A 27,893-nucleotide genomic window follows, 5' to 3' on the forward strand; every position below is an offset into this window, starting at 1 on the left:
ATTGAATTAAGTGGCCTGGGAAATCCAGTGGTGAACAGGTGGGCATGGGAGGTTTCCTGGGTCTGCACTCCCTGTCTGTGGAGTCTCACGCTGGCAAATACGCCCCATCTTCTCTTTTGCTTCTGGGTACAGATGCTTCTATGACTTCCCCCTTTACCTAACATGTCAGCTGCCAAAGATCTGGGAGAAAGTCAAGCTTGACCACATCTGGATTCAGGTGACAAGTATTCTCAAAATAATAAAACAGGAGAAAACATGCCATTACTTTTTTTTTTTTTTAACGAGGAGCCCATTAATTGGAGCCACATGGGTTCTTCCTCTTCTTCTTACTATTATTATTATCATTTTAAATTTAGAAATGAACACAAAGAAGCCCTGCCCTAGCCTCACAGACAAATGCATTGCTGCTCATTTGGTTATCATGGTTTAGAGCAGCAGATGCAGACTGGGACCCCTCTCCCACATTTGTTCGGTCTGGCCCTTGTATAGTCTGGAAAAATAAATCCCGCACTTTAAAATATGAACTTCTAGCTTCTTTTGAAATGGAAAGCTCTGGCAACACTGTCGCCATGTTTCTCTATGGAGCCAGTTAGTGAGAGAAGAGTTGAAGCTGACCCTTGTAATCTAGACATTTATTCTTCAGATCATTACTGTTTCTACTACTGTCTGTGGTCATACATGCAGCCTAGTTCACTCATTGATGTTACCTGTCTGTCTATCTATCTATCTGTCTGTCTGTCTACCTACCTACCTACCTACCTACCTACATATCTATCTACCTACGATGATGACTTGAGAGGAGGCCATAGGATGTTGAAATTTTACATGTTTACAGGTCAACTCTAACAGAATGGAACCCATCTCTGGTTTTTGCCACATGGACAAAATTCCTGCAACTGGCTTAGATTGGGCTTGGTCGACTTGACTTGGGTCATTTGAGCATCTCTAAAGTAGTTGCGTAGTTGGGGGATGTGATGCAGAAGCTGGCCAGGCATGAAGCACAAGTGCCGTCTGGCCCAAGTGGAGTGAGTTCACGCCACTGAAAGACCAGGACTCTTGGGTGAGAGCCAGGAAGTTCTCCAGAAGGACAGTGGAGGACTGTTACCAAATGGGAAAGATGGATTCTGGGCAGTCAACTCACAGATTCCCTCCACAGTCTTGTTAAAAACCTGAATCCATTCAACAGAAAAAAACCTGTGTACAAAAATTTGGATACAATGTTGAGATATTTAAGAACCCCATGCAGACCATCTGTGGACTCTAGGATAAGACCATCTAGACTAGATAAATTCTAAATTCTCATCTCATTCTAGCATTCTTTGTTTTATGATCAACTGGTTGTCATAAACAAAAAGGTCTTTGGTATTGTGATTCCCATGTTTCTGCTTTTCAACTGAGGTTATTTGGGTAATGTGGGGTGGGGGGCGGGGGAGGGCAAGAGAGTGACCTGGGAGCTGCAAAGCACCTCAGAAAGTCTAAATTATGTCACTGTGCATTGACAATATTGCTTTAGTTTCATTTTTCCATAAGTATCCTTATGATATCATGAGAAATAGTGCCTAATAAAGTGTCAGACTCTATTTTGCATTATGATTTTAAAATGATACATTTCTTCTTATATTTTTATGGACTGGAACACACAGACTTATTGGATCACCCATAATAGAAACTGGAATAATTTGGAGCTCATGAGATTATTGTCATTGCTCTGTGGGCATGAGGCTCGCTGGTCATTTTTATTTGGAGGCTGATCCTCAGTTTTAAATCCACAGTAAGAAGTCAATTGTGTTTTGTTGTTTTTTGTCTGAACTCTGCTTGAGTGGGGTGTTGGGACGCAGAGTCCCGCCCCCCCCCCCCCCCGCGCCGTGAAAGCCATTGCTCAAATTAAATTCATTATCCCCAGCAGTGCATGAGCCCACAGGATGGGAGGCAACACAAGGTAATACTGAGGTTGGGACCAGGAAGGAGGTGTCCAGGAAAGTGAACAGACAAATGAAGTGAGATTTTAAGAAAGGGTGATGATCGTGATTTAAATAGGTTTCAAAATAATTTTCATCCTTAGTGAGAGGTCTTGCTTTTCTTTTGAAGGAACAGCTCCTTCAGCTGGTGCCTTTTTCTTTTCTTTCTTTTCTGGTAGAAACACAACATTGTTTCTCTTCCTTGAAGCAAAAATTTGTCAAATATCAGCTTTCTTTGGCAACCAAGGAACTTCTTTCTTTCTCTATGGCTCATGCTAGGGATGAGGTGGGATGGGTGAGGGAATTCAGATTTTCTTTTTGTGCAGAGGTGATGTGACATGTTTTCGCAGTAAGTCTAAGTGGCAGATGATTAGATGTTGTCCCTTCTGAAGTTCACTATTTCTGGTTCATAACTTTATCATTGCATTTATCATGTGATATTGACATGGCTGGTGATTAGGAGTAAATTAGATATTCATTTTTAAGATTCGGTATACATCAAAAATGTTTGAGAACTTTACCCCTTAACCTGCTTCCACCAGGACAAGTTTCCAGAGGATTCTGACACCGGTGGCCAGAGCACTCCACTGTGGTGGCCTCCATGAGGGCGGGGAAGACACTGTCTCTGTGTCTGTGCTTGGCACATTGCCGGTGCTTGGGAAAGACTTACTGAACGAGCAACAGACTAAAGGAAGAAAGGGGAGACTTAAGGAAATAAATAAGCTGAACCAAGAAATAGCAAAACATCAGATTTCATCACTGGGTTTCAACAAAGTCATCAGAAGGGTCTGTAGAATTTTGGAGAGCAGACACTCATTTCATACTATTTGTTACATGGCCTTTTGTCCCTTTGGGTTATGCTTAAATGTTTTAACAACAATGGCAAGTTTAACCTAGACATAGTATTTGAAACTTTGACACTGAGGAACTTTTAAGTAGGGAATTGAGCACACCAATGATATGGAATCTGCCCAGTTGAAACTCTTCTATGAAACTAATATGTGAAACTAATAAATGATCTACATTGTACAGAGTATGAGATGGATTGTTCTTCACTGTTCTTGTTTAAATTGACTGGCAAATTTTAGAGCATAAAGACTTTGGCAAAGATACTTATCAATATTTATCCATCGCAAAAGGGGGCAACATTCCCTATGTTCTATGCTGAATGATACTTCCGTTTTTACAGTAATAAAGTTTATTTTTTCTTAAAGGAATGCCTATTTGGAGAAAATTCAGAAAATATAGAAAAATGGAAAGAGATCATTCTTATGCTATAATTATTTACAGTCAGTTTAAGTCAGATGTTTATTTCCTATTTTTCATATACAGTTATTCTGGGTGCTGCAGTGACTAGAAAGTCACTTTTAAACATGTCAGTGGTGGCAGGGAGGGGGCAGACAATTACTCAAATGACTGGAGGCCAAGATGTAAAGACCAAGTGTGACAAGAGATGTAACAGAGTGGAGGAGGAAGGGATTAATTCTAGCTGTGGTATTTGGGAAGGTTTCATGGGCGCCGTACATTTAAGCTGCAGCTGGAAGGCTAAGTAAGCTCAGGGGAAGCTGAGACGGTGCAGCACCCGGGAATGCAGCCTAGGATGAAGGCAGGAAGGAAGCTTCATGTTCAGGGCACAGGATGTAACTCGATGTAACTGAAGCAAAAACATGCTGGAAGGTGAAGGAAGAGTAGAGGACCAGTGTGCCCTGAAAGGTATAATCTTGACATTAGTAGGGACTTGGAAAGATTCCGTGATCCAGCCCCTGCTAGAAAAACACAGCAGGTTAATACTTCATGAGTATTCGGCCTTACTTGACAATTACTCAAATACCCCGACATCCTCGGAGTTAAAAAGTGGTCCTGAAAGTTTGATTTTCAGTGCTTGTTTTCTTTTTTACTTTTTTTTTTTTCCTGGAGGAAAACTTGAACTGAAGTTATTGTGATGGTAGTACAATTGGTATTGAGGGAAAAGAATGGGTGATCCATGCTAGACTCTCTGGGGATATTGCTGGTGGAGTAAATGAATGACACGGAATGTTTATACTTCATAAAGTCTTGAAAATAGTATTGAGGTGAGTACCCAGAAAAACCCACGTTTCACTTACTGTCGATTTGAACTGTTTGATCTTTCCCTGGAATCTATCACCTTGGCAGGGGAAATTAATATTGAAAGCTTTTGAGTCCTTAGAAAGAAAAGTGAAATTCTCTCATCAGATGCTAAATGAATGTGCTTTGAAATCTTAACCATGTGGGTATTAAACAGAAGGGTATTAAAAGCCTTTCGTTTTCAACCTGTGGCTTTCTGTCTGCAAGAAAGACATTTAAAGACAGTGACTTGGGTAACTGGTCAATACATATAGTAGAACTAAATCCTTAAGATGGGGTTCATGAACTCCTCCCAAGAGACCCAGATCACATTGGTTTTGCTCTGGCTGTCATTCTCCAAATTTAGTTTGGCTCTGTGACCAGACCCACCCACTGGGCCTTCATTACAGTTAGAATGCAGTTGGAATGGGCGAGAGAGTCATGAGCAAAATTGGAACACATTAAAATTTATAATTGGGACTATTCTAGTGACAATACCAGAAATTTTTAGGCTAACTTTAGCTCTAATTTTGAATAAATTTGGTGGTCATGATGAGAATATAGCCATATATGGTCAATGGGCATACTCTCTTAATATAATATACATGACATACAAAGGAATGAGTTTAATGGATATAAGCTTTGGAACCAAACCACCTACATTCAAACCCCCAGTTCTATTACTTCGCAGATAGGAAATCTTGGACAAATTACATAATTTTGCTGCATTGTTATCTATAAAATGAGAATAAAGATAGTACTTCGTAGGGTTGTAGCAAAGAAAGAGTAAATGAGTTAATCCGTGTAAAGACTTAGAGCAGGGCCTTGCATATGGTGTACTCCTGTGTTTGCTTTAGTAACTACTAAGGTGAGGTGTTGAGGCTTCTCCTACCTTGTGTTTTGTGCTTGGTTTTGTGGGCAGGCCACCATGTTACTGAAGCATATTTACCCCTGCGCTTGCATTTCCCTCGTGTGGGGAAGGGTTTGCACCAATGACCCCGCGTTCTGAGGCCTGATGCCTGTCTCAGACCCTATCCCCACATCGGCAGGAGCTCTGTGTCCGGTGGCTCCTTGCAGATCATATTCCTTGGAATGGAAACAGTTGAAGACACATCTGTCCTCAGTCTGTCCCCAGCCCAGAGGAAAATGGAACAATGTTTGGGTTTGATACCTGCATCATATCAAACTATCAGGATGGTTCCAAATGCCTGCCTGGGGCCAGTGTTTGGACCTTACTACATCGTGGCGAGAAACACGTGGCATGTCAGTAGTCTTTAAAAGAGCATATCTGAAAATGAATGCCACCGCCGCCACAGACAAGCTTACCGTGCTCTGGATGTGTCTGACGCTCTCGGTTGGGCCCCAGTCAGACCTCGCAGCCACAGCGCCCTCAATCTGATGTCCCTTCTCCCTGTTATTTCTAAAGAACTGCCATTTATTTTTCCCGATCGGCCATGCGTTATTTGTCCTGCCCTCTCTCTCTTCACTCTCCGGCTGCCTTTTCCCACCATTCAGACAGACTCCTAGCATGAGGATACCTATGTGCTGGGGGTCCTTTTTTCTTAAAACTATTGTAAAAACCTTTTGTTTGTTGTTATACTATCCCCACACCTTTATCCTCCCCCCCCCCCGCCTTCAATTCTTGCCTCTAATTATGTTCTTTATCAAGGCCAAACTCTGAGCTCTGAGGTAATGAATGCTCTTCCAGTTGATCATGTTCAGGCACTTTCCAGAAATGCCCAAGATCTTCGGTACCTTGGCCAGAGGAAAAGGTGTGCTCCTTGAAGTCAGTGGCCAATAATAGCGGCAGCCCCATGCTCCCCGCTGGGGTCCCCAAGATAATGCCACAACGTGGTACCATTCTACCTCCCTCTGTAGGGGAGAGGACTGTGTCGAGTCCCCTCCATGATCTCATGTTTTTCCCCTTTCCCGCTTCCTCACCTCTCCATCATAACTGCAAGGGCTTGAGTCAAGGCTGGTCCTCTCTCAGTAGTGCATTTTATTGAAGAATATGAGAGAAGGAGAGGCCAGCCTGGCAGTGAGCAACCTTTGCCCTCACACAGACCGCCCTTGTGCCATCCGTGGGATTTCGGCAGACTTTTGGGTATCATATTTTCACATGGATGAACTGTCCTCTACCACCTCTTCTGTGTACCAGGATCCCCCTCGAAAAATGTTGACATTGCAAATAGAGTTTTCTTTTTGTAGCTGTTTTAGCTGCCCTGTTTTCCAGGGAGAACGATTATTTCTCATGGCAGCGGCCACGGGGCGTGTGTTTACTTCTTTCCACAGAGGGTTATGGGGGCACTGATGGTATTTCTGAAGTAGCCCCTGGCAGCTCGGGTGGTCTGGATAGACAGCTGCTTTCTGGTTAAATATTTTCAATTTGGGAGAATTCTTGTACTCCTGGAAAGTCTCCCTTGGTTATATCTGGGCAGCAGATTTGGGCTTGGGGGCGGATGGGTCTGTGCGTCTTTGTCCAGGCAAAGATAGTAATGCGGTCCATGGAAAGAGGCCCTTTGAATCCTGAGGCAGTTCCCCTCTGCCCTCCAGTGAGCGCGTGTGGTAGCAGCTTGAACTTCGCACAGAAGGGACCCCACAGTTGTCCCTACACAGCTGTTTGCTGCATCGGGTCAGAGGGAGTCTCCGTGTTCTGAATGTCTTTGGGAGGGATCGTCTGCCACATAACCATCTGCGGGCATAACTCAGAGGAACTTTCGGGGAGCCTGGAGACTGCAAATGGGGTTTTTATGTCTTGGTTTAGGTGTGCTTTGATGCTTTCCTTTTCCAGCCTGGACATTATGAGAGCAACTGAAGACAGCCAAACGTGCTTTCCCAGAGTTTGGGTGGGAGAGGTAAAAGCTCAACCTGCTCAGCCCAGATCTGTTGCAATGCTTTGCATAATAATTAATGCCGTACAAGCTGTTGCTTAATGGACGGTTTTACTGTGTGTGCCCTTCAGTTGTGACTAGCTGGAGTCCTCCATGATTTAAGCAGCTACCTCTCTTCTTAATGTGTGTCTTAGCCATTGGATCAGGCTGTCGGAGTCATGATGGTCTCTCCTTGGTTTCCCCTTTCTCTCTCCTTTTTGTAGGTCATTCAGTGAAATTTATAGAACATGTTATGTAGAACTTTGCTTCTTTTCGTAACCTTAACATTCAAAGAGAGAAGAATATTTGTATTTGAAAATCTCCGAGTGCTAGGCCATTACCAGTTGCTTGGGATAAATGATGATGAACATAGTTATTGCTTTTTCTATGCTAGTTACTATTTAAACACTCCATGTATGATACTCATTTAATTCTCAATAACCCTTTGAAGTAGTTTTTGTTAGTCCCTCCCATTTTATGGGGAGGGACCTGAGACACAGAGAGGTAAAATCATTTGTCTAAAGTCACACATTTAATTCAGCAGTGAAGCTAGGATTATGATGAAAATCACCCAATAGTCTGGGAGAGAGATGCTGTTGCTCCAATGTTTTAATGAGGCCACCGAGGGAGATTCAAGGGAATTGTTGAAATGTAGCCAGCCTTGCCTCATCTCCAATCCTAGCTCTTGTCCAGTAAACTCTACTACTGTCTGTATTCTGGAGGGTCCTGGATTCTGTTTAGTTGAATAAATATTTACTGGAGATCCACTGGGTTCTATATCCTGTGCCATGTGCTAGGTACACAGAACTGACTTTTTCTTATTTTACATCCTCATATAGATGGGTCAGATTCTTTTGGCTAATTCAATGAACTTTCCTTTGAGTGTGCAGCACCACATTAGTCACATGGAAGCTACTCAAAATACTGAATATATATTGGTTGGTAAAATGCGATATCAGTAAATCACGGAGTAAACAGTTTTGTTCTACCAATATGTGTGTTTGGTTCAGTTAATGTTCAGTGATGGGAAGGATGTGTTACATTAGCCTGACTGATGAACTTAAACACAACTTTTTAATACGATGTCACATTGGGTTTAATGGCTGTCACGTTCTTAATTGAGGTAGTAGACTAAAAAGTTTGGTATCTCAAGTGTAGAGCTTTTATTGGGTTGACTTTTGAAAAGCTAACCTTACACTGCAGAAAGTCATACAGCTAGATGTCAGGACGTGTGTGTGGATGACGGTTTTAGCTCTCATAACTAGTAAACCTGTGTGCCTGTTGTCATGTCTCTTGATCTCTCTCAATTTTCTCACAGGCACGACGAGTAAGTTAGACTAAGTGATGGTTCAGATCATTACTAACTAAGTCCTGTCATTCACGGAGAAAACTCATACCATAATGAATCCTTTTAGCAAAGTAGGGTATTAGTTTAGTTTTGACTGAAGATAAATATCTTGATTTTATTGAGTCTTAGTTTCCTTGCCTTTTAAATGGGTTGATAATTTCTGGCGAGCCTGATTTATAGGATTTCCGTGAGGGTTCAGTGAGAGACTGGGGATATGTGCTTTGACTGGAATCATACACGGTATGAACACAAGACGACATTATTCATATTGAAAGTTAACGATAACGTGTCAGGCTCCTCACCGGCCTACCCCCGCACCAGGCCCAAAAGACTAGAGTTCGGTCCTGGTGGGGCTATTTCCTGGAGTTTACGAAACTCTTTGGAGCTCTGCAGGGTCCGTGGGGGCTTTGTCCTGCTGCAGGTCAGTTTCCCACGGTTGGGGTAAGGCTGCCACACTCTTTCTCCTGACACACTTTATCAAACCCGCCCGCCACACAAACGGTGGTAATTTGTTAGACAAAAGTGAGGTTTTCAGTTACAGTAACCTCCACTTTGTTAAAAGCCCCCTCGGAATCTGAGACCTTCTCCGTAGGCCAGCAGACATGTCCCCACGTTTACAAATGCCTTAATAACAGCCCAATAAAGACCATCCCCCGAATTTGCGTGCCATGTCTAACTGTGTCTCTGGGTGCGGATATTTTTAACTCTTGCTTTTAACTCATCTCAGTTCCTTTAAGGAGGGGCGATCGAAAGGGTCAGACACTTGGCATCTACTTAGAGGAAAACGTTGAGAGAATTCCTGAGGTTCCCCCTGGGGTAGGGCTGGCTTTCCCCAGAAGAATCAGCCCCTCAGAGTGTCTTTGCCGCATAAGGGCTTGTGCTGGGCCCCGGGCACCAGTTGATGCTGTCTCTTCCCCACGACAGATGGTCAGGACTTCAGTTTCAGCAAGAGATCCTCTGTCGGCTTCAGCCAGCAGGCCAAGTGACAGGGCAGCTTAGGGTAACGGGGATCCGGTGTGTGCCCGGCATAGCTTCTGTGCTAACGACGGGCTGCTGACAGGCGCCTCGCCCTGCTCAGTCTGGAGGCAGAAGATCCTCTGCTCCCTTGATTCTGTTTCTCTCTGGCCGAGCTAGCGTCCTGTTTGCCTGTCTTTCAAAATCCACGTTGGCACCAGATGGACCCCCTCACGGTGGCTAGCAGTTGTCTGACTTGAAGATGCCAGAGGGTGTGCTGACAGCTCCTTCTAACACAATCTGAATCTGGCTGTTGGGCCTGGGCTCAAATGGCTTAAACACACACAGGCGGCAAATATTATCAACCTTGGGGAACGAGGAGGGAGGGAGAGCGGCGGGGACGTCTCTCTGCACAGTGTTCACGTTGCCAGCGTAGAGATAATAATACCAATAGTTCCTCTTTCTTGTACAGTTTACTCGTATTTACTCTTATGAGTACAGTTGCTGAGGTGGTACACTTGCTGTTGATGGCAAGACTGGTATTCTTATCAATACTGTACCACTTCTGTGATTACTAAATAACATAATGATTAAGAACACAGGCTCTGTCCAAATTGAGAGATTCACGCATTCTAACCTTTGGGCAAATTATTTAATTTCTCTGAACCTCAGTTTCCTCATCTATGAAATGGGATTAATAACAGAGGTTATTTCAGAGGATTAGATAGGGAAATGTACAGGGTGGAGTCAAAGTAGGTTTACAGAGTTTATTCTTGCATTATTATTTGTTAATTATTGTATTATTTCCCATGCGAACAACTGTAAACCTACTCCCTGCCCCTCCCCCGCCCCCGCCGAGGATGGAGTTTTTAGCGCTGCGCTAGGCATGAGGTAGGCGCCTAATAGGTGGAACCACTCATTAGTTCCCCCATTACCGCGCTTGCCATGTGCCAGGCACGGTACATCATCGCGGTTAATTCTCACAACTGCCGTAGGAACAGACATTGTACCCGATTTTTGGTAAAGAGGGTTCAGAGAAGTTCAGCGACTTATCCGAAGTCACACAGTACTTGTCAGAACTGGGATATGAACCCCACGCTGGGTATTTCTAAAGGCCGTGGCCTTTCCACTGTACCACACCAACTCTCGCTTTCAACTTCGGGGGAATCAGCCCTCCTGGGGTTTGGGATGGCTTTTAAATAGGCTCTTCCCACTAGCTGTGTGTGGAAAAGCATCCAGTTTTCACATTTCAGGGGTCTTGGGGTATAGGCTTGAAGTCCAGCAAGATTCCCTTTGCTGAGCTCAGCCACTGTCCGTAGTTTCTAGAAGCCACCCGTGATAACCGGGGCCACCCAGCACGTGCCTTCCGAGAGCTCAGAGGAAAGGGAGAGCTCAAAGGCACTTAGGACCGTGACCACTCTCTGAAAACCCCTGCCCTTTCCCTCGTCCACCCAGTGGCAAGGGGCGCGAATGGGCCCGGGCCGGCTCCCCGAGGGAGCGACTGCGCTGCTCCCGGTGCTGCGGCCGGGGCGCCGGGGCTGGATGTGCACTCGGGTCTCCGCCGGGTCCCGCCGGGTCCCACCGGTCCTGTGTCGCCTACAGAGAGCTGATAAACTCGGGCCTCTGTGGAGAGGGCGTGGAGGTAGGGGCGACACTCTTCCGAGGCCCGCTTTTATTGAAGGGCGGAGGACTGTTGCGTGGTGTTGGCAGAGCCATTTCAGGAAGATGTTTACATTTCAAAATAATATTCTTTTGGTCGGTAAAAAGTTAGTGTCTCTCTTTAAGGAATTTTTCCCACACCATAGTCCCCTCTTGGCAGATGCTGAGACACCAGGTTGGGGGAGGGGGGACGCTTCCGGAAACGTCGCCGTTTAATAAGCAGAAACTGGTTGCGCTCGTTGTGTCTTTGCGCTCTGCCTGCATTGCCGAGGTCCCCGGCATTGCTTGGCCGATAGACTCTGTGCTCAGAGCTAAACTGAGACTGAGGCATCCTGGTGTGAGAGTTTCTCATGGAGTATGTGCATCAAGGCAGGAATTGTGCTCCAGTGTGTACCTGAAGTAGGGGAACGGTGAAGAAGGGAAAATTTCCGCAAGGATTTCACTGACTGGCATTTTAAAGAATTCTGATATTTTTGAAAATTATTTGGACCTGAAATCCATAGCCCTAAAAGTGATAGAGAATGAAAAACTTAAGGTGGCTTTTAAAAGGCATCTTTGCCCACATCTGGGCAGGTGTGGAACATGCAGGTGGCTAACATGAATGCCCTAGAAGGACACCTTTGATACCTGCTTCCTTTACCTGTTCGACTTTAACGATTGCAACATAAGAAATAACTCAAAGTTATAGGGTGACCATCCATTTATCATCCATAATGGGACACTTTTACAAGTTAAAGTGGGTACTATTAATACACTAATGCAGCTGCTGTAAACTGGGATTGTTCCTAGCAAATTGGGACCCCTAGTCACCCTAGCAAGTAAAACCCATGCATCTCACATACAGGAAGTATTTGAGAAACCAAAGGACTTTAGTCAGTGTGTGAATCTCACCTACCTCTCATGGGTACTACTAATTAGGAATTTCATTTGGAAATGCTAAGATAAAAAGTGTTTACCATCTCCTTACGTATTTTGCTCGTTCATAATCTGTGAATTTACAGGGTTTAACTTGCATGTTGTTAGGGACCATGAGTAATTGTCAGGCAATTATAGCCAATTGGAATCTATCATAAATTATGGTAAAGACTTTCCCTCTGAGTAAAAATATTTCCTTGGGGGCTTAATTTTTTGTGAAATCTGTTGGCAGTACAGAGAGCGGTCCATTTCAGCTTGGATGCAAAGCAAAGGCTAAAGCTTCCAACAAAATACTGGTTCTAACGCCAATCTGAGTATTTCAGAAAATGTGCATAGAATGTGCAACCCAGAAGCGACTTACTACTTTTTTGCCTCTTGTGTCAGGACTGAAATGCTAATCATGGTCATTTGTTTCTTTCCAGGTTCTTCTTGAAATTTTTCCTCAAATGTAACCAAAATTGCCTAAAGAATGCAGGAAACCCACGTGACATGCGGAGATTCCAGGTGGGTCTGTCTTGTCTTAAAACTCTATAATGACATGAATGTCAGGAGAGGGTAAAAACAAAAACAAAAACAAGAAAAAAAAAAACAAAGAAAAACAGCCTTAGGCAGAAGAAAATAGAGAGGATAGTTGTTTCCCCAGAGTGGAGAGCAGGTGAGCGCCTGGTCCCCCAGGTCTTGCTGTCTAGGAGTTGTTTTTGTCAGAGAAGAATTGGGACCATACCACCTGCGTTCGCTGGTTGAGCCTGGTTTAGCTTCCAGGATGGATTCACAGGCTCCACCACTGCAGGTAAAGGGAAGGACAGAGAGAAACAATGAATCCTTCGTCTAGAGGTTTGTAACTAGGAAACTGGTAAATAAGAGCTTCATTCTGTTTTTAGAATTTACTACCTTCTCCCTTCTTTTCTCTCTGTTCTTCTCTTCCATGCTTGGAAATTGTTAGTAGTCATTATCATTAAAAAAATGGACCTCTGAAGAAGCAGGGCATATCCAGACTGACACGAGTGACAGTTCTGTTTCAGAAATGTCCTTATTGGGCACATGTAAATGTTCTCAAGGACCCATCAGATCTGCCATCATGTAAAGCCGGAGTGGTATGCTCACCTCATATAATTATACCTTTTCTAAAGTAAAAAGATGTAAAAACAAATGGGTTAACTTTCAAGACACAGAATGGTAGTTGGGTTTTGGTAAAGGTGGTTAAGTTCTAGATCTGGTGCTCCTTAAACTTGAAAGTGTCAAGAATCCCCTGGGGATCTTGTTAAAATGCTAATTGAGTTCTGGGAGTTGAGTGGGGAATTCTACATTTCTAACAAGCTCCCAAGAGATGACAGTGCCCTGGACCACACTTAGGGAGCAAGGTTCTAGGCCCTTGTGTCGCTGTCTGTCTAATTGTGTGGCTAACTCATTTCCATGGTCCATGTTAATTTCCCCATCGGAGTAACGACCCACATGTGTATGTCCATACGGCCTGTTTGGTGCATCTAGTATGCTCTTACATTTAGTCAGCTTTAAGTATAGATTGAAATATATGATCTCTGAGAGGCTCTTGAAAAATTTTAGCTGCCCAGTCTCTGATGGAGAAAGGGAAGGAATGAGCATTGATTTTCGAATGTCGAGATCTCTTAGTCTCCAAGATGATTATTTTTTTTTTACAGGGGTGAGACTTATTAGTCTTACAAAAGAACAAATTCAGTGGAAAGATGACGATCTTTCCTGATTCTGAAGTGTTTCTCTAAAATCATTCCGGCCTTGCCATCTTTTGTCCTCACAGAGATGATTGGGGAGAATCCTTAGATTCCTACTTTTCCAGAGAACGCGTCACCTGGCTGGCTTCTGATCCCAAGTTGGTAGATGTGGGCACTGTCATTCCCACACAGGACTTTTCATGTTGAGTTGTAGTCAGGTTTGGGGGTGAAACAAACACATGTGATGCCACTGAGTGTGTTGCTAAGTGTCTTGAAACACGAGGCTGAGTTTTAGTAGAAACTGTAGCCTTGAGGTGAGCCATATATGTCGTTTGAGCAAGCGTGGGTCAGAAACAAGACATATCCAGGCATGAACCAGTTCATGTCTAATGGACATGTCTAGTAGCTTAGGAATACCAGAATCAACTTTGCTGTGCTTCTCAGGGAAGTGGAGCTAAAGATAGACTTTGGTGACATTGGGAAACAAAAAGAACATTTGAGTAAGACTTCAGGACACTTTTTTGCCCTCACAGGGCCTATTAGTAAAATATCTGAAAGCCTTGAATGACAGGAACGTAGCTCTTACATGAGATGAGAAACCAACTCAATCTGTTATTTTTTGATTCTAGAAAGTACTACTTTTACAGACAAAAGAGTTACTCTTTGTTTAGTAGAAGTGCTACTGAGACATGGAGGCATGAGTTAGATTTCTAGAAAGCCTCAGTTTCCTCAACTGTACAGTAGAGTAAAAATGACAATTCTGCTTATTTTACAACATATGAAAGAAAGGCAACATTTTTCTTGCATAAGTAACTTGCAAATGATAAAACAAAAATGTAAGCCTTTGGAGAAAATACTTGTGATAAACTAAAAGCTGGGTCATTATTTCAGTACAGGGTTTTTCCAGCCTGGCACAACTCACATTTTACACTGCATGACCCTTTGCAGCAGAGGGTGGGGAGGGGTGGGGAGAGGGGATGGGGATATTTGGTCCTGTAATTGTAGGATGCTTAGCAGTTGTCACTGGCCTCTACCACTAGATGCCAGTAAAGACACTACCCCTTACCCCCACTCCAGTCATGACAAATCAAGAAACCAAGATGTCTCTGGACCTTGTCAAATGTCCCCTGGTTGGGGTGGGGGTACAAAATTGCCCCTGATTGAGAATCACTGGTTGAGTCTTATACTTGATGACTTCTGATAGACCCTTCCTGGTGACAGCACTTTTGTCTCAGAGAGTGCACTCTTTGACTGGGCATTAGAGCTGCCCAGCAGAAGCCCATCCTGTCTGTCCTTCAAATGCATGTGATTTACCTGAACCTGACAGTGCTCCTACCTGTGATTCTCCAACTGACTCTAAAGTAAGTGGACAGCTCTCAAGAGGTGCAGCTACCTTGGCCACCAGAGAGTCAGTGTTTGAGCTGAAGAAGAGCTATATCCGCAATGGCCAATTCCTTACTGCATCTCAGATTAACCTGCTTTGTTCCTGTCATTCACTCGTTCTTTCCTGGGAGAGGACTGAGGGAGCCTCTGGCAGAATGAATACTGGCTCATTTTGTTTGGTATCTGTGTATGCTTCACGTTTCATACTAGCACATGGCCTTATGCATATAGGCACACGGACATTTGTGCAATCAGAATGGATGGATTGCCTCTACAGAGTTTAAGTAAAACCTCAGATATCCCTTACTCACCCTCCTCATTTTCCCTCCAGTCTTGTTTCTTTCATGACTGTTTCTTCCTGTGTTTCTCTGCATGATTTCATGACAGTAGCCACTCCATCCTTCTTGAATCTTTCTTTTTCCTTGGATTTCATAGCAACATTCATTCATCCTCAGCCCCTTCCAGGACAGTCTTGGTTTGCTCTTCTGTAAATATTGGTGTTCCCTCAATTTCCTTTCGAGATTCAGATCTTTTTTTTCACTTTATAGGATCTCTTTAGTATCTCCTCAGTATCAACTCCCAGCATCTTAACCACTTTTGGGGCACTGAGAACTCTTGAGTCAGTTCCCTGGGACCTGACACCCAGGTTCAGACCTACCACCAGCTGTCTGCTGGATATTTCCAGGAACTTTAATTCATTGAACTCCAAACTCAATTGTCATTTTCCTTTTTTTTTTTCTTCCTTGTGCCTCTGTCCTAAGCTAGTTTCTCTTCCTGTGTTTTCTGTCTTGCTTCATCCCTAACTGCATTAAGTGCAGGGGAGATGACTGTTTATATTTGTGTCTACATTCAGTGTGTTCCATATACATGTGTATAATTATACATGTCCATGTGTGTACCCGGAGGTACGCCTATGGACATTGGCCATAATGATGATGATGATGATGATAAAACAACATAGGTTACTTACGTGAGAGAGATTATGCTAAGTATTTCACATGGGTTATCATTTTTATCTTTATAGTATCCTTGTTGGAAATGTGCAAATAGGGATTACTCCCATTTTATAGATGAGGAAACTGAGGCTTAAAGAAGCTAAGCCATTTGCCCGAAGTCACACATTTAGAAATCAGCAAGACAGTGACTGAGCCCAACCAGCCTGACTCGGTTGTTCTCTGATGTGGTGAAACTGGAAAGGACTTGTCCAGAGTCAGTTGGCAGATACCCAGTGAGGCGATAAGGAGGTCTCTCCCCATCTGAGAGTTGTGGTAGCTACCCATGAATTTGTGCTGGAATCTTGGGAAAGCAAAGGCTGGGTTTTCCAAAGAGGTGTTTGCCCTAATAGAACCTGAAAATACCACCTGAGTGAAGAGCATTGTCACACCACCCAAGTTGGCCAGGCAGAGGGTGCAGCTGTGGTGTACGGGGAGGAGCTTCAGTCTTATTTCTAAGCAGAGCTACTTGTTAGTCAATTTGTAGTTGTATGAACTTTAGAAAAAGAAGCTATTAGTCAGGAGACTGCCTGGCCTTCACTTGAGCTATTGAGGTTGTGGCCAGTTCTCCAGGGTGAGAAAGGCCCCTTACCTGCATGGAGCCTGAGCGAAGTGGTCCCTCAGAGTAGAGCAGCGTCACAGAGCACTCCGTTAAGAAATCAAACCACAGTTCCCAGACGGTAGGGCTGAAGTGAGAGGGGAAAGGGTAGTCTCCGCTGCTGCTCTCCTGACTGACAAGAGGTACGTCATGAAGACAGTGGTCGAAGGCGTCCTGAGAATGAGACTTAAAATTCCCATCATTTTCCGCATAGTGTACCGATTGTTGCCTCTGCCTCTGAGGGGGAGGGAGAGCGTGTCTTCTTGGCATGAGAACACTGGTTTACTCTTTACACCTCAGTGTGACTTTTCCCAGTTATACTGAAAATCGGAGACCTGGAGACATCTAATGGAAAATGGGCTCTGCTGCCTTAATTAGTGGGCTCTTCCCGATCGTCAAGGATGCTGTTTTTCTCTCATCCCATTTTGCATGCTTACCAGGCCAGCCAGATCTTTGTACACCCATGCCAGAGCCTGTCTCCTCTGAACAGCGATCAGGGGCCTGTGTAGGTGACTGAGGAGGACATAGGAAAGGTTGTTGATCTCTTGACATGTAAAGACATTCTGTCAAGCAAACTCAGCCTCACAGCGGCTGAGCTTCTGGTGTGTAAACAGAGACTGCTTAATTACACAGGTCATGTCAATTAGTGTGACCTTAGCGTTTTCAAGAAATTAATCACTTTCTGCAGAGCTTGACTGTGTTCGTACTTCAAGGCAGTATGGAATAAACCTTGTAGAAAATCTGGTACACATTTTTTTTTTTTTTTAATTTACAATGGATGTTTTCTTTTGAAATCCCCAGGCTGTGCTTAGGGTAACAAACTTGCTTAAAGACAACAGTGGATACAGGCTTCATTCAGGTCTTGTGGGTGGGGGGAGGTGCGGGGGAAGGGAGAAGGTGGGGTGGAGCTAGGGATGGAAACAGCTCATGACAGGGAGAAATTCACTGTGACTCAATGAGCCCGTTTCTTCATCTTGACACTAAAAAGATGCTAATGTCACAAAACTGTGTTAAAACCATGTCACGGGTCTGGTTTTTAACTGACGGGAGCTAGACAATTCAAGGTTAAGATTTAAATCCTTATCAATAGCTCTCCTTGTTGGGGCTGGCAGAACGAGCTCGGTGAGGGGAGGAATGAGAACTAGGTGCAAGCTGTTATCGCAGCAGGCGCCATGATACCTGGAGGCTGCGAAGTAAAGTACACATTTCCAAATCCATCTTATCTCTTCAACGAAGTTTTTCCATAGGCTATAAATCCATATCTATGTATAAATGTTAGATCTATGACTACATATGAATATAAATGTAAGACGTACTCATTCATTCATGTGTGCATGCACTCAGTAGTATTTATTGATGTGGTAGGCGGTGAGTATATTGTGATGAACAAGAAAGGCAGAGCGTTTGTCCTAATGAAACTTGCATTCTAGTTGGGGTCTATTACTTAGGATAATACTAGCTGCTGTAACAAATAGACCAAAGAATATATAATGGCTCCTGCACAACAAAAGGTTATTTCTTGCTCACATAATGGTACAAGGCAGGTATTCCTGTTGATGAGCATACCTTGTCCAGGAAGTGATACGGGGAACCCGGACCCTTTTTGTCTCGTGTCTCCACTATCCTTTAGGACCCAGTTGTTTCCATCCCCCCAGCTGAAGGCTACAGAGTGCAGAGAAGGGGCGCATTGACTTCTTAAAGCCTGGGCTTAGAAATGATCCTGGTCAAATCTGCTCACATGCGGCTGGCTAGGAATCTGTCACATGGCTGTATACAATAACCAGGGGGCCTGCAGATGTCTAGTTGTACAGCCTAAGAAGAGCAGAAGTGAATGTATACAGAACAATTACCATCAGCTTCCACAATGTGTACAAATTAATACTTGCAAATCATTAAACATTATAATTATTGCTATAAAGACAGTTAAACATGAGATTATGAGAGGGAATAACAGTGTGGCATGGGCGATGGGAACCTACTTTAAAGCAGGAGACTAGGGAAAGCTCCTGAGGAGATAATATTTAAACTCAGAGCTAAAGGGTAAGAATAAGTCATCCTGAGAAGAGTCAGAAGAATTTCCTGAGCAGAGAGAACAGCAGGCCCTGAATTCATGTTTCTCTGAGGAGATGAAAAGTCTTCCTTCACTTCTTGGTTCTTTGGAGTGGAGGATAGAAAATATGAGGAGAATCCACCAGGTTGTTCACCCCAAATTCCCACCAAAAATGTATTCTTTGAAATGATGACATGGGAAATGACAATAAAAGGCAACTCTCTGCTTTTTTCTTTTTTGGTGAATTTTATAAATTTGGGAGGATCCTTGTTTATTCAGAACCATAGGATTCTTAAAATACATGCCCGACCTCTACACTTCAGGTCTATTTGGAAAATCACTTAAATAAAGAAAGAAATATTCTCATCCCTTTCCCCCTTCTCCTGCTGCTCTCTACCCCCCGTCTTACACTGTTTTGACAAACAGCACATCCTGCAATTAAATTCTTTACCAACAGAATGCTAGGGGCCCGAGCCGCAATCACTCTGCTCATGCAGAATAATTTCAGGATGCACCACGCTGATTAATTATACTGAAAGCAGCTCTAATGATAGTTTCAGAATACAGGATTAATTCACATAACATGGTAAATACAAATGGTGCATTTTCAACCCGATACATTAAACCATTACGGCTCATCGGGCAACTGCGTATCTTGGCATGGGCTTTATGCTGGGCCTCGGCAGAAAAAAGGGCATCCCTGAGAAGGAGTCCTTCCCAACTGGATTTGTTGAGTGTGGTAGCTCTGCACTTGGAGGAAATTAAGTCCTACATTAAATATAGTCATTATGGAAAAAAAGTAAAATGCATTAAAAGATATTAAAATGTGTGGTTTGATCAGCATTGCGAATGGCTGTTGGTTCTTCGGATGCCAACACTTATTGAGACTTACCTACAAAAGGTATTATGTTCTTTCACTGTTGATGTGGTAACATACAGAGCTCTTATTATGAGTGAGACACTGTAGTACTAAGGGTTTTATATGCTTTATGTTCCTAATTTTTCTATCGCCCTTTCTCTTCTTTGCCTTCCTCCAATCTCGTCCTCCATCTTGCTTTCCTGAACACGGTATGCTTGTTCCTGCCACAGGATCCTCGCCCTTGCTGTTTTGTCTCCCTGGGAAGTGCTCTCACTTCACTGAGCGGCTGGATATGTCTTATTACTCAGATTTTAGCTAAAATGCCCCTTTCTCATGCAATCAAAAATAGCCCTCACCTAGTATCACCGTCTCCATTTTATTGTCGTCTTAGAACTTTTCACATCTCAAATCTGCTTTCTTCGGTTATTTACTTGTTGCCTGAAAACCCTGTTCTGCCCCTGAGAAGAACTAAGCTATCTGTGGGCAGCAAATACTTTATCTGTCTTGCTCATTGCTGCTTCTCTAATACCTAGAATAACACCTGGCACATAGTAGGCTCACAACTGATCTTTACGATTAAGTGACCTATCTAAAGTTACAAACTAGTAAGTGATACAGTTGGGATTCAAACTCAGGACCTGTCTGACCCTGGAATCTGACTGTTGACCAAGTTACTCTTTTCTTGCTTCCAGTTTCAGCATCCATGTGCCATAGCGCATTGGTAGAGAGCACACACACAGGGAAGTTCCGTATGTTTTGGCTCACTGCTGCTTAAAGTGGCCGGAGGGAACATATAAATGAGAGCACCCATTAAATGCCAATGACACCATCAAGAGTCATCAAAAGTATCCTGATCCAGAGAGGGAAAGACAAGGTTCAGATCCCCGATGAACTTTTTATGTCTAGCATGTGTCACAGGTCCAAATTAGTTTAGTGTAAGTGCCTAAGGATTTAAAAATACCTGTTCTTATCTTCCTGTTGGAAGAAGAGATAGTTTTGCCTTGTGCCTTAACGTGTGGATTTAATTCACTCACTCACTCCATCCTCCAGCAGTTTCAGTCCATTACATCCTGTAGGTTCATGCGTCCTCCATAATTTTTAATGAGTTATTTGGGATCTTTCAACCAGATAGAAACTAGCAATCAGGCAGGTTTTAGAGAATATCTCATTCCATATCAGTGAAGGATATTTTAAAGGACAAAGTTAATGAAGATCTTACTGCTGCAGACCATTTTTATGTAAATAATACCTAAAGTGTATGCAGTCACATGGATCCCAGAGCCGTGCACTGGAAGATACCAGCAGGGCTGGACCTGAGGTCTGGAAGTTTCCCTGCAGGCTTGCCTCTGCTCTTCATTTGTCCTATGACCTTGAGGATGTTTTTAAACCTCTTGGGCCTCAGTTTTTCAAGCTGCAAGAGGAAGCGTTGCGCAAATGTGCTGTGTCATAACTACTGAGGATTTCTTTTGCCGTTTTGGCTGATGAACCCTATGTGATGACATATTTTTCAACCTAATTGCATTTATGGAGTAAGATTCACCCTCTCTATTTTAAGATAATTAAAGCCACGTGCAACTACCAAGTCAGAGCTGCTCGCGTGCATGAGATAACCAGCGTTTCCATATGGTGGTGATCTGACCCCACAGCAACAGAGGGAAATGCCTGGATGCTTCGGTGCGCAGCCTTGCCGTGGATGAGTTTTGGATTCCCTCTCTGCAGTGTTATCCCCATGACTCCCCTTGAAAACTCTTACTTGGAATCCGCTCGATTGGCTGATCTCTTGGGGTCTTGTGACTACTATTAGAGGTGTCTCTAACAGGTGGTTCAGCAGATAAGTAGGGTGGAGAATGTGGGCTGCGTGGAGTTGAGGGTAGAGGTTGGATACAATGGACTTCGTCATGTAGAGCAGTGTTGGGGCCATAGAAACATGAGGTCAAGTACAGACAGTTCCCATCGACTCCCTCAATTCCCTCCTCCCCTGTTTCTCCTGTCAACACTTGACATTAATGTGACAAAATGTGCTCCCATGTATAACATGCACCCACACTTTAGTACTAATTCCCATGTATAATGCACGTCCTTATTTTTCCCCTCAAAAATTTGGGCAAAAAACTGCATTATACACAGCAAAATACAGTACATTCGTTACGATTGATGAGCTAATATTTATAGGTTATCGGTCACTAACGTTTATAGTTTACACTAGAGTTCACTTTTTATATTATGTATTCTCTGGATTTGGACATCCAGATCCAGATCCAAATGCAGGATGTTAGGTATCCGCCATTGAAGGGAGTATCATCTAGAATGTTTCACTGTCCTAAAATCCCCTGTGCTCCACCTGTTTGTCCTTCCCTGCCACCTCCCAAACTCTTGACCGCCACTGATCTTTATCTTCTCCCCATAGTTGTGCCTTTTCCAGAATGTCATGTAGTTGGAATCATCAGTATGTAGCCTTTCCAGATGGGCTTCATTCATTTAGCAATATGCATTTAAGGTTCTTCCACGTCTTTTCATGGTTTGATAGCCCATTTCTTTTTATTGCTGAAACATAGTCCCTTCTATACATCACCAGTTTTGTATATCCTTTCACCTTTTGAAAGACACCTTGATTGTGGATGCCTTTTATTTAGTTGAATTTTTATTGATATAATTGTAGATTCTCATGCAGTTTTACGAAATCAAATAGCGTGATCCTGTGCACCTTTCACCTAGTCCTCAGGAGTAATATTTTTTTAAAGCTACAGTTTAATATTACATTGCACTGTATAATTTTATACAGGATATGAACATGGGTGCATCTACCAATCTTATTCAAATTTCTCTAGTTCCCCTTGTGGTCATTAGTGTGTGTTTAGTTCTCTGAAATTTTTTGGCACGTAGGTCTGTGTCTCTGTCACCACAGTCAAGATACTGGGCATCTCCCTCGCGGCACGGACCCCTCCGTTACCTCTCGTGGCAGCCACACCCACCTTCCGTCCCCAGCCCTTGGCAAACACCGATCTGTTCTCCATGGTCTCCATTCCCTCAATGTTATTCCAGGAGTGTTAGGGAACTGGAATCATGCCGCGTATTGGTTTGCTATAGCTGCCGTAAAAAATACCACCGACTGGGGAGCTTAAAAATGGAAATTTATTTTCCTGCAGTTTGGGAGGCTAGAAGTCCAAGATCAAGGTGTGAGCGGGGCTGGTTCTCTCAGAGGACTCTCTCCTTGGCTCTCAGATGTTTACCTTCGCACTGTGTCCTCGTGTGGCCTGTCCTCTGTGCACTCACATCCCTGGTGTCTGTGTGCCCAGATTTCTTCTTCTTAGAAGGACTCTACTCAGATTGGATTAGGGCCCACCCCAAGGCCTCATTTTAACTCAGTCACCTTTTGAAAGGTTCTATTTCCAAACATAGTCACATTCTGAGGTACTGGGAGTTAGGACTTCAACATACCAGTTGGTTTTTTTGTTTGTTTGTTTTTTTGGTGGGGAACACATTGTAGCTCATACTATGCAATATGTAACCCTCGATTTTGGCTTTTTTTCACTTGGCATAGTTCTTTGGAGATTCATCCTGATGTATCAATAGTTTGTTTCCTTTTATTGCTGAGTATTATTCCATGGAATGTTGCAAAGTGCCTTTTTATTTCATGTACCTAAAGCCAGTGCATTTAATGCCTGACATGAGGGGCCCCAATGTAATGCAAACTTAGAATAAGCTAAACCCAGAGATAAGGAAGCCATGTAAAGACTAACTTGAGCATCAATTCCCTTTCACTGAGTCACCGTATATCATCATTGAAAGCCAAAATATATTATTTTTTAAAAGTCATTTAGAATTAAGTGATTATTTTTTGGAGGGAGTACTTACTATCAGTATACCCTCCACTTACACATTAAAGATATTTTTATGGTCTGGCCTCTCCCCTGTTCCATGTTTGCTGTGGAGATATTTGGAGATCCCGATCTCACCTCTTCCTGGTGGTTTCAGCCAGGCCCTTTCTCCCCCACGAGCCGCTGCTTTCGTTAACGCGACCCTCCACCCATGACTGAGAGCGGCTGCGTCTGTCTCTTTGAAAATCGGCTCATGAGACAGAGATCATGGCTCCTGGATCTCAGATGATACAGTTGGGACCTATGCAGTCTCCTGATGTGAGGGGAGAGGGCCAGGCTGAGGAACGACAGTGGGGAAATGCCAGCCAGCAACAAAACTCCCAGGGAACCCTCCTTCCTGGGGGACGTTGGGAACACTAGACTGACTCGGTGAGATGTCTGATTTACAGGCCGTTTTCACAGCAGTAAGAGTTCATTGAGTTTCAAGCCTGGAATATAAAAGGCTAAGATGTGGATGGGTTCTAGAAAGCACAATTACAAAAATCAGTGAAATTGACAATTCACAAGAGGCCTGAATTACACAATTATGTGTTGCGAGCACAAAGGTCTTTAAAATAATTTCATTGTTAGGCTGATGAAGCAGTGAGCATAGAAGCAATAATTTATGTATCTTCTTATTTAAAATAGTAGTTTCTGCTGGGTCCTATTTATGACAATCAGGAGGCGTCAGGTTATCAGTCCAGGACATCCTCTAGAACTTCTTGTTGAGCATCACCAACATCTTACCAGCAACAGCTATGCAAGTGCTGTTTGTAATGTTCCTTGGGTGCTCAGTGTGAACCAGGAACAACTCTAGGCATTTTCCATAATGTCAGCCTCACCGTAACCATATGAGTTAGGTGTATTAGTACTTCCGTTTGAGGCTCAGGGACCCTGGGGCCTAGGGAGACTTAAGTTAGCCTGGTCAAAGTCACATCAACCAGGAAAACTTGGGAATCAAGAATCAAAAATTTTGTGTTGCTTTTTTCCCCCAATTCTAAACAGAGGAGGGTAAATAGTAAAAGTAATAACCTTTAAGAATATCTAGATCCAGGACATAGCAGGGGAGGAATGCACCAGGAAATGCACCAGGAAATCGAAAATGGCTGTGTAAAACCCCCAAAGTCTAGGGGTAGCTGCAGACTTCTCTTCTGCCCTTTTTATTCCCTCACACTGAATACCTTCACCTGGAGGGTTGTACCAGATGGAAGAGTCCGTGGAACACACTGGGATGTGTTCATCAGCACATCTCTGGATTGCTACATTGAAAAGTTATGCCCTCCCCCCAAATAGAAACTTGATTCCAGAAATCATACGTGTACACAACCCTAAACATATCCACTTAAACTAATATTTATTTCAGGAACTATAACTTGGGCAACCTAGTGAATAAATTGGAACGATTGATTTCAAAATGACTCTACAGCAGCACTGCAGTACACCAATAGAACATTCTGTGGTGATGGACATGTTCTATATCTGCCCTGTCCAGTAGAGTAGGCTCTAGCCATGTGTGACTACTGGCCTCTTGAAATGTGGCCATGGAGACTCAGGAACAATAGAGTCTTAAATTTTACTTAAACGGTTTAAATTTAAATAACCCTATGTGTGGTTCCTGTACAGGACCATGCAATTCTAGAGACTAAAGATTTAATCTTCACAGACACCCTAAAATTCTAACACATACCTGTACCTCACATTGCCTTCCTGACTCTCTGGGCAGGAGAATGAAGAGGTAGGTAGAGAGGGAAGGGGTGGTCGAGTGCAAACGTAAAATCATTTTCCATGTTTATCTGTCCCAAAATCAAGCTGTGCTTTGTTGACAAAATTTGGGAAGGTTGAAGAGTTGGCAGGCCCGCCTGTCCCTTTGCCTGCATGAACGTGTCAGCACCTCATTAATCTTGCGTTAAACTGTGAAGGCCTTTTCCCTCCTACCACGGGCCTGTTTTTTAAAGGACACTTCGGTGCCCTTTTGCATTTTGCAGTTAGGTTTTTAAAAAAATTTACAACTTGCTCGGTGGATTAATTTGAGCATATATTTTCTTTAAATATATCCTGATCACTTCCAAATTGGAATGAGAGAGATTATTTTGGGGATAGGGAAGCTAAAATGTACTGTGTCATGAGTTTTTGAGGAATATATTTGGTGTTTATTTTCTTAAAATTAAAAGTATGAGGAGTCTCTGTGTTAATCTTTCTCCAATTTTTATTAGTCTCTCAATGAAATGATTTTTATCGCACATGTGGTCTTGGTGGTTCTTCTCTTTCCAAGAAAAAGACACAGAGGGTGTAGTAATTTTTTTCCCTTAACAGTTTTTGTCATTTTTTGTTCAATGTAAGAATTAGATGAAAATGTCTTTAAATGATACTGAATATTTTAAGCCTTAAGCCTGTAGAGCTTTGTCTTCCAGGTGCACGGTGATGAATTGTTATTGCTTTTTTTACCCTTAAGACAGACATCTAGAATAACCACTTTCTGTATTTCCTGACACTGGAAACAGTTACCGTTTGGATTCCTTTTATAGTTTCTTACGCTAACGACTCCAGTGACCACTCAGTTGTGGTCTCGTAGTAAATCAAAATTTCTTTGAAAGAGCTAACCCTGTTATATAATTGTAGATGTCCCACGAAGTCATCTACCTAACTCAAAAGAAAAGCGAGCTTCCGTTGCCTCAGACAATATGGACTCTCACCACACATGACATTCTTTGAAAAGAAAAGAACAGACCATTTTCTCCTCCTCCTCCTCCTCTTAGAGTAGCCTACACCTGATGAGACACACACACAAGCTTCAGGCTGTGTCAGATCTGGTTGGTCGGTCATGAAGAAAGAGAAAAAAACCACTCCGCACACTTAGCCTGCTGACTTACCTCCTCCTGTGTATGACTTACCCTGGCTGGGATTTGAGGGTTCACAATGACTAAGGACAGTGCTCTCAGTTGTTTACTTTGCGTTTTAATAAAATAGAGTGGGGGGAAAAAAAAGCAGGGATGGCCCAGCTCCTGCTGGGAGGGAAGGCAAGGACCCTGAGGGAGGACTTAGGGGGCCCCTGGAGGCCCTCCCTGCGGTCAGCCTGGGAGGCAGGATGACCAAAGGCCTGTGTCCTCCGTCTGCCTCCGGGTCTGAGAGAACGTAGGGACTTGGTGTACGGAGCAGAGCCTCAGGTGGCCAGGAGGGAGGGCCTGGAAGAAACGAAAAAAATCAGCCAAATCAGATCAACCCAACCCCACAATTCTATCAGGAGCAGCGTGTTCACGGACTGCGGTTCCTTGCCATCTCTTGGGGGCTGAGGGGATGGTGGAAGGAGGAAATCAGCCATATTTTCCGGGGATGCTTTTAGGTCAAAGTGGGGAGCACCGGAACTTCTAAGTTTGGCAGACGTTGGTAGGGTAGGGGGCCACAAAGGGGCCGCTTTGTCAGGCAAGACTGACAATTTGCAGGCACAGGCCAAGGCCCAGAGCTTTCCCCTCTGCCCAACTCAGGTGACGAAACTGTGGTGTTGCCCAAGGCTCTAGGATTCCGTGCCCGCTCTGGCCCACTCGGAGCAAAGGCCTCCTCAGAAGCTGGGGCTTTGGGATGTGCCAGCCCTTGTACAGCGTTCCACCTCTACAGAGGCTAATGCCTCTCAAAACCAAGAACAATTAACGCACGAGTCTTTCCAGGCAACTGGGGAATTGAGCAAAATAAATCAGAAATCCTCAGCCTTGGCTCTGGAGGTTCGCCTCATTATGAGAGCAGATCTATTAGCCCTCTTGCCATTGTCTTTCATTTCTCAAGTGAGGTGATTCTAATTAAATTAATCTGCATGTCAATCTATCGGTGATCAATCAAAGAGCCTGAGGTCCCCCCTATGCTGCGGGGTGCTTGCGGCTGACAGGGGCTGATAATGGAGGAAGAAATAAACTGTCGAGCAAAGTTAATTAGTCAACATAATAGGTGGATTAAACGGGAGCTGGCTGATTGCTGTTTCCCCGTGTCAAAGCACGAGGTGGGAGCCGAAGCTGCAATTACAGACAATTATTATATTTGGTTGTAAGAGGTCATATGAATAAACATATCTCTGTGGGTTTCAGTTTTAATCCTCTTCCCCATTTAATATAAGGAGAAGTGTAGGTCATTTCTGCTCATTGTTTCAGCCAAAATTCTCTGAGAAAACGCCTTGCCCGTGTCCCTTCTGGCAAACTGAGTTCAGAGTCAGTTTTGGAGGTGGCCAGGGTACCTGAATTGTGCCTTGGACCAGTGCCACCAGGGTTTTTTTTCCTTTTTTCTTTTTTTTTCTTTTTGGCTTTGAAACACAAATCTAAGACCCTTACTAAGCAGGGATATTTTGGTGGCGGCAGCAGTGATGGTGGCGAAGGGGGGCTGCGGTCCGATTAACTGAACTAATGTGGGAAGAAAAAAGTACCAGCAGCCCCCGAAAGACAGCCAGGAGGGCCAGCCGCATCCCAGCTCCCACTGAAGCCTCTCCTCCTCATTTCTCTATCCTCTTAACCCTGACACATTAGGGGTGGGGGGAGAGGGGGATATTTTAAAGATTCAAAAGATTTTTTATTTGCATGATCAACTGTGATATCTGCTTCAGTGTCTAAACTGAAGGGTAATTTAGGTGAAACACAACCACCCTTGTGTAAAAAAAATATGCTAATAAAGATCCTCTTGTTAAAATTATGGTTAACA

At 43.6% G+C, this 27,893-nt stretch overlaps 1 protein-coding gene across 3 annotated transcripts in view; it reads left to right on the top strand.

The window, feature by feature from the left end:
- EBF1 (EBF transcription factor 1) overlaps nucleotides 1-27,893 on the top strand; it is a 376,276-nt gene that overhangs the window by 221,765 nt on the left and 126,618 nt on the right. For all 3 annotated transcript variants that reach the window (XM_054568111.1, XM_054568112.1, XM_054568113.1), the window contains exon 7: nucleotides 12,212-12,293. In XM_054568111.1, the coding sequence (XP_054424086.1) occupies nucleotides 12,212-12,293 (82 nt within the window). The remainder of the gene's footprint in view (nucleotides 1-12,211; nucleotides 12,294-27,893) is intronic.

Source organism: Pteronotus mesoamericanus, unplaced genomic scaffold (genome assembly GCF_021234165.1).
Source record: "Pteronotus mesoamericanus isolate MK-2021 breed Mesoamerican mustached bat unplaced genomic scaffold, CSHL_Meso_final contig_2, whole genome shotgun sequence".
NCBI lineage: Eukaryota > Metazoa > Chordata > Mammalia > Chiroptera > Mormoopidae > Pteronotus > Pteronotus mesoamericanus.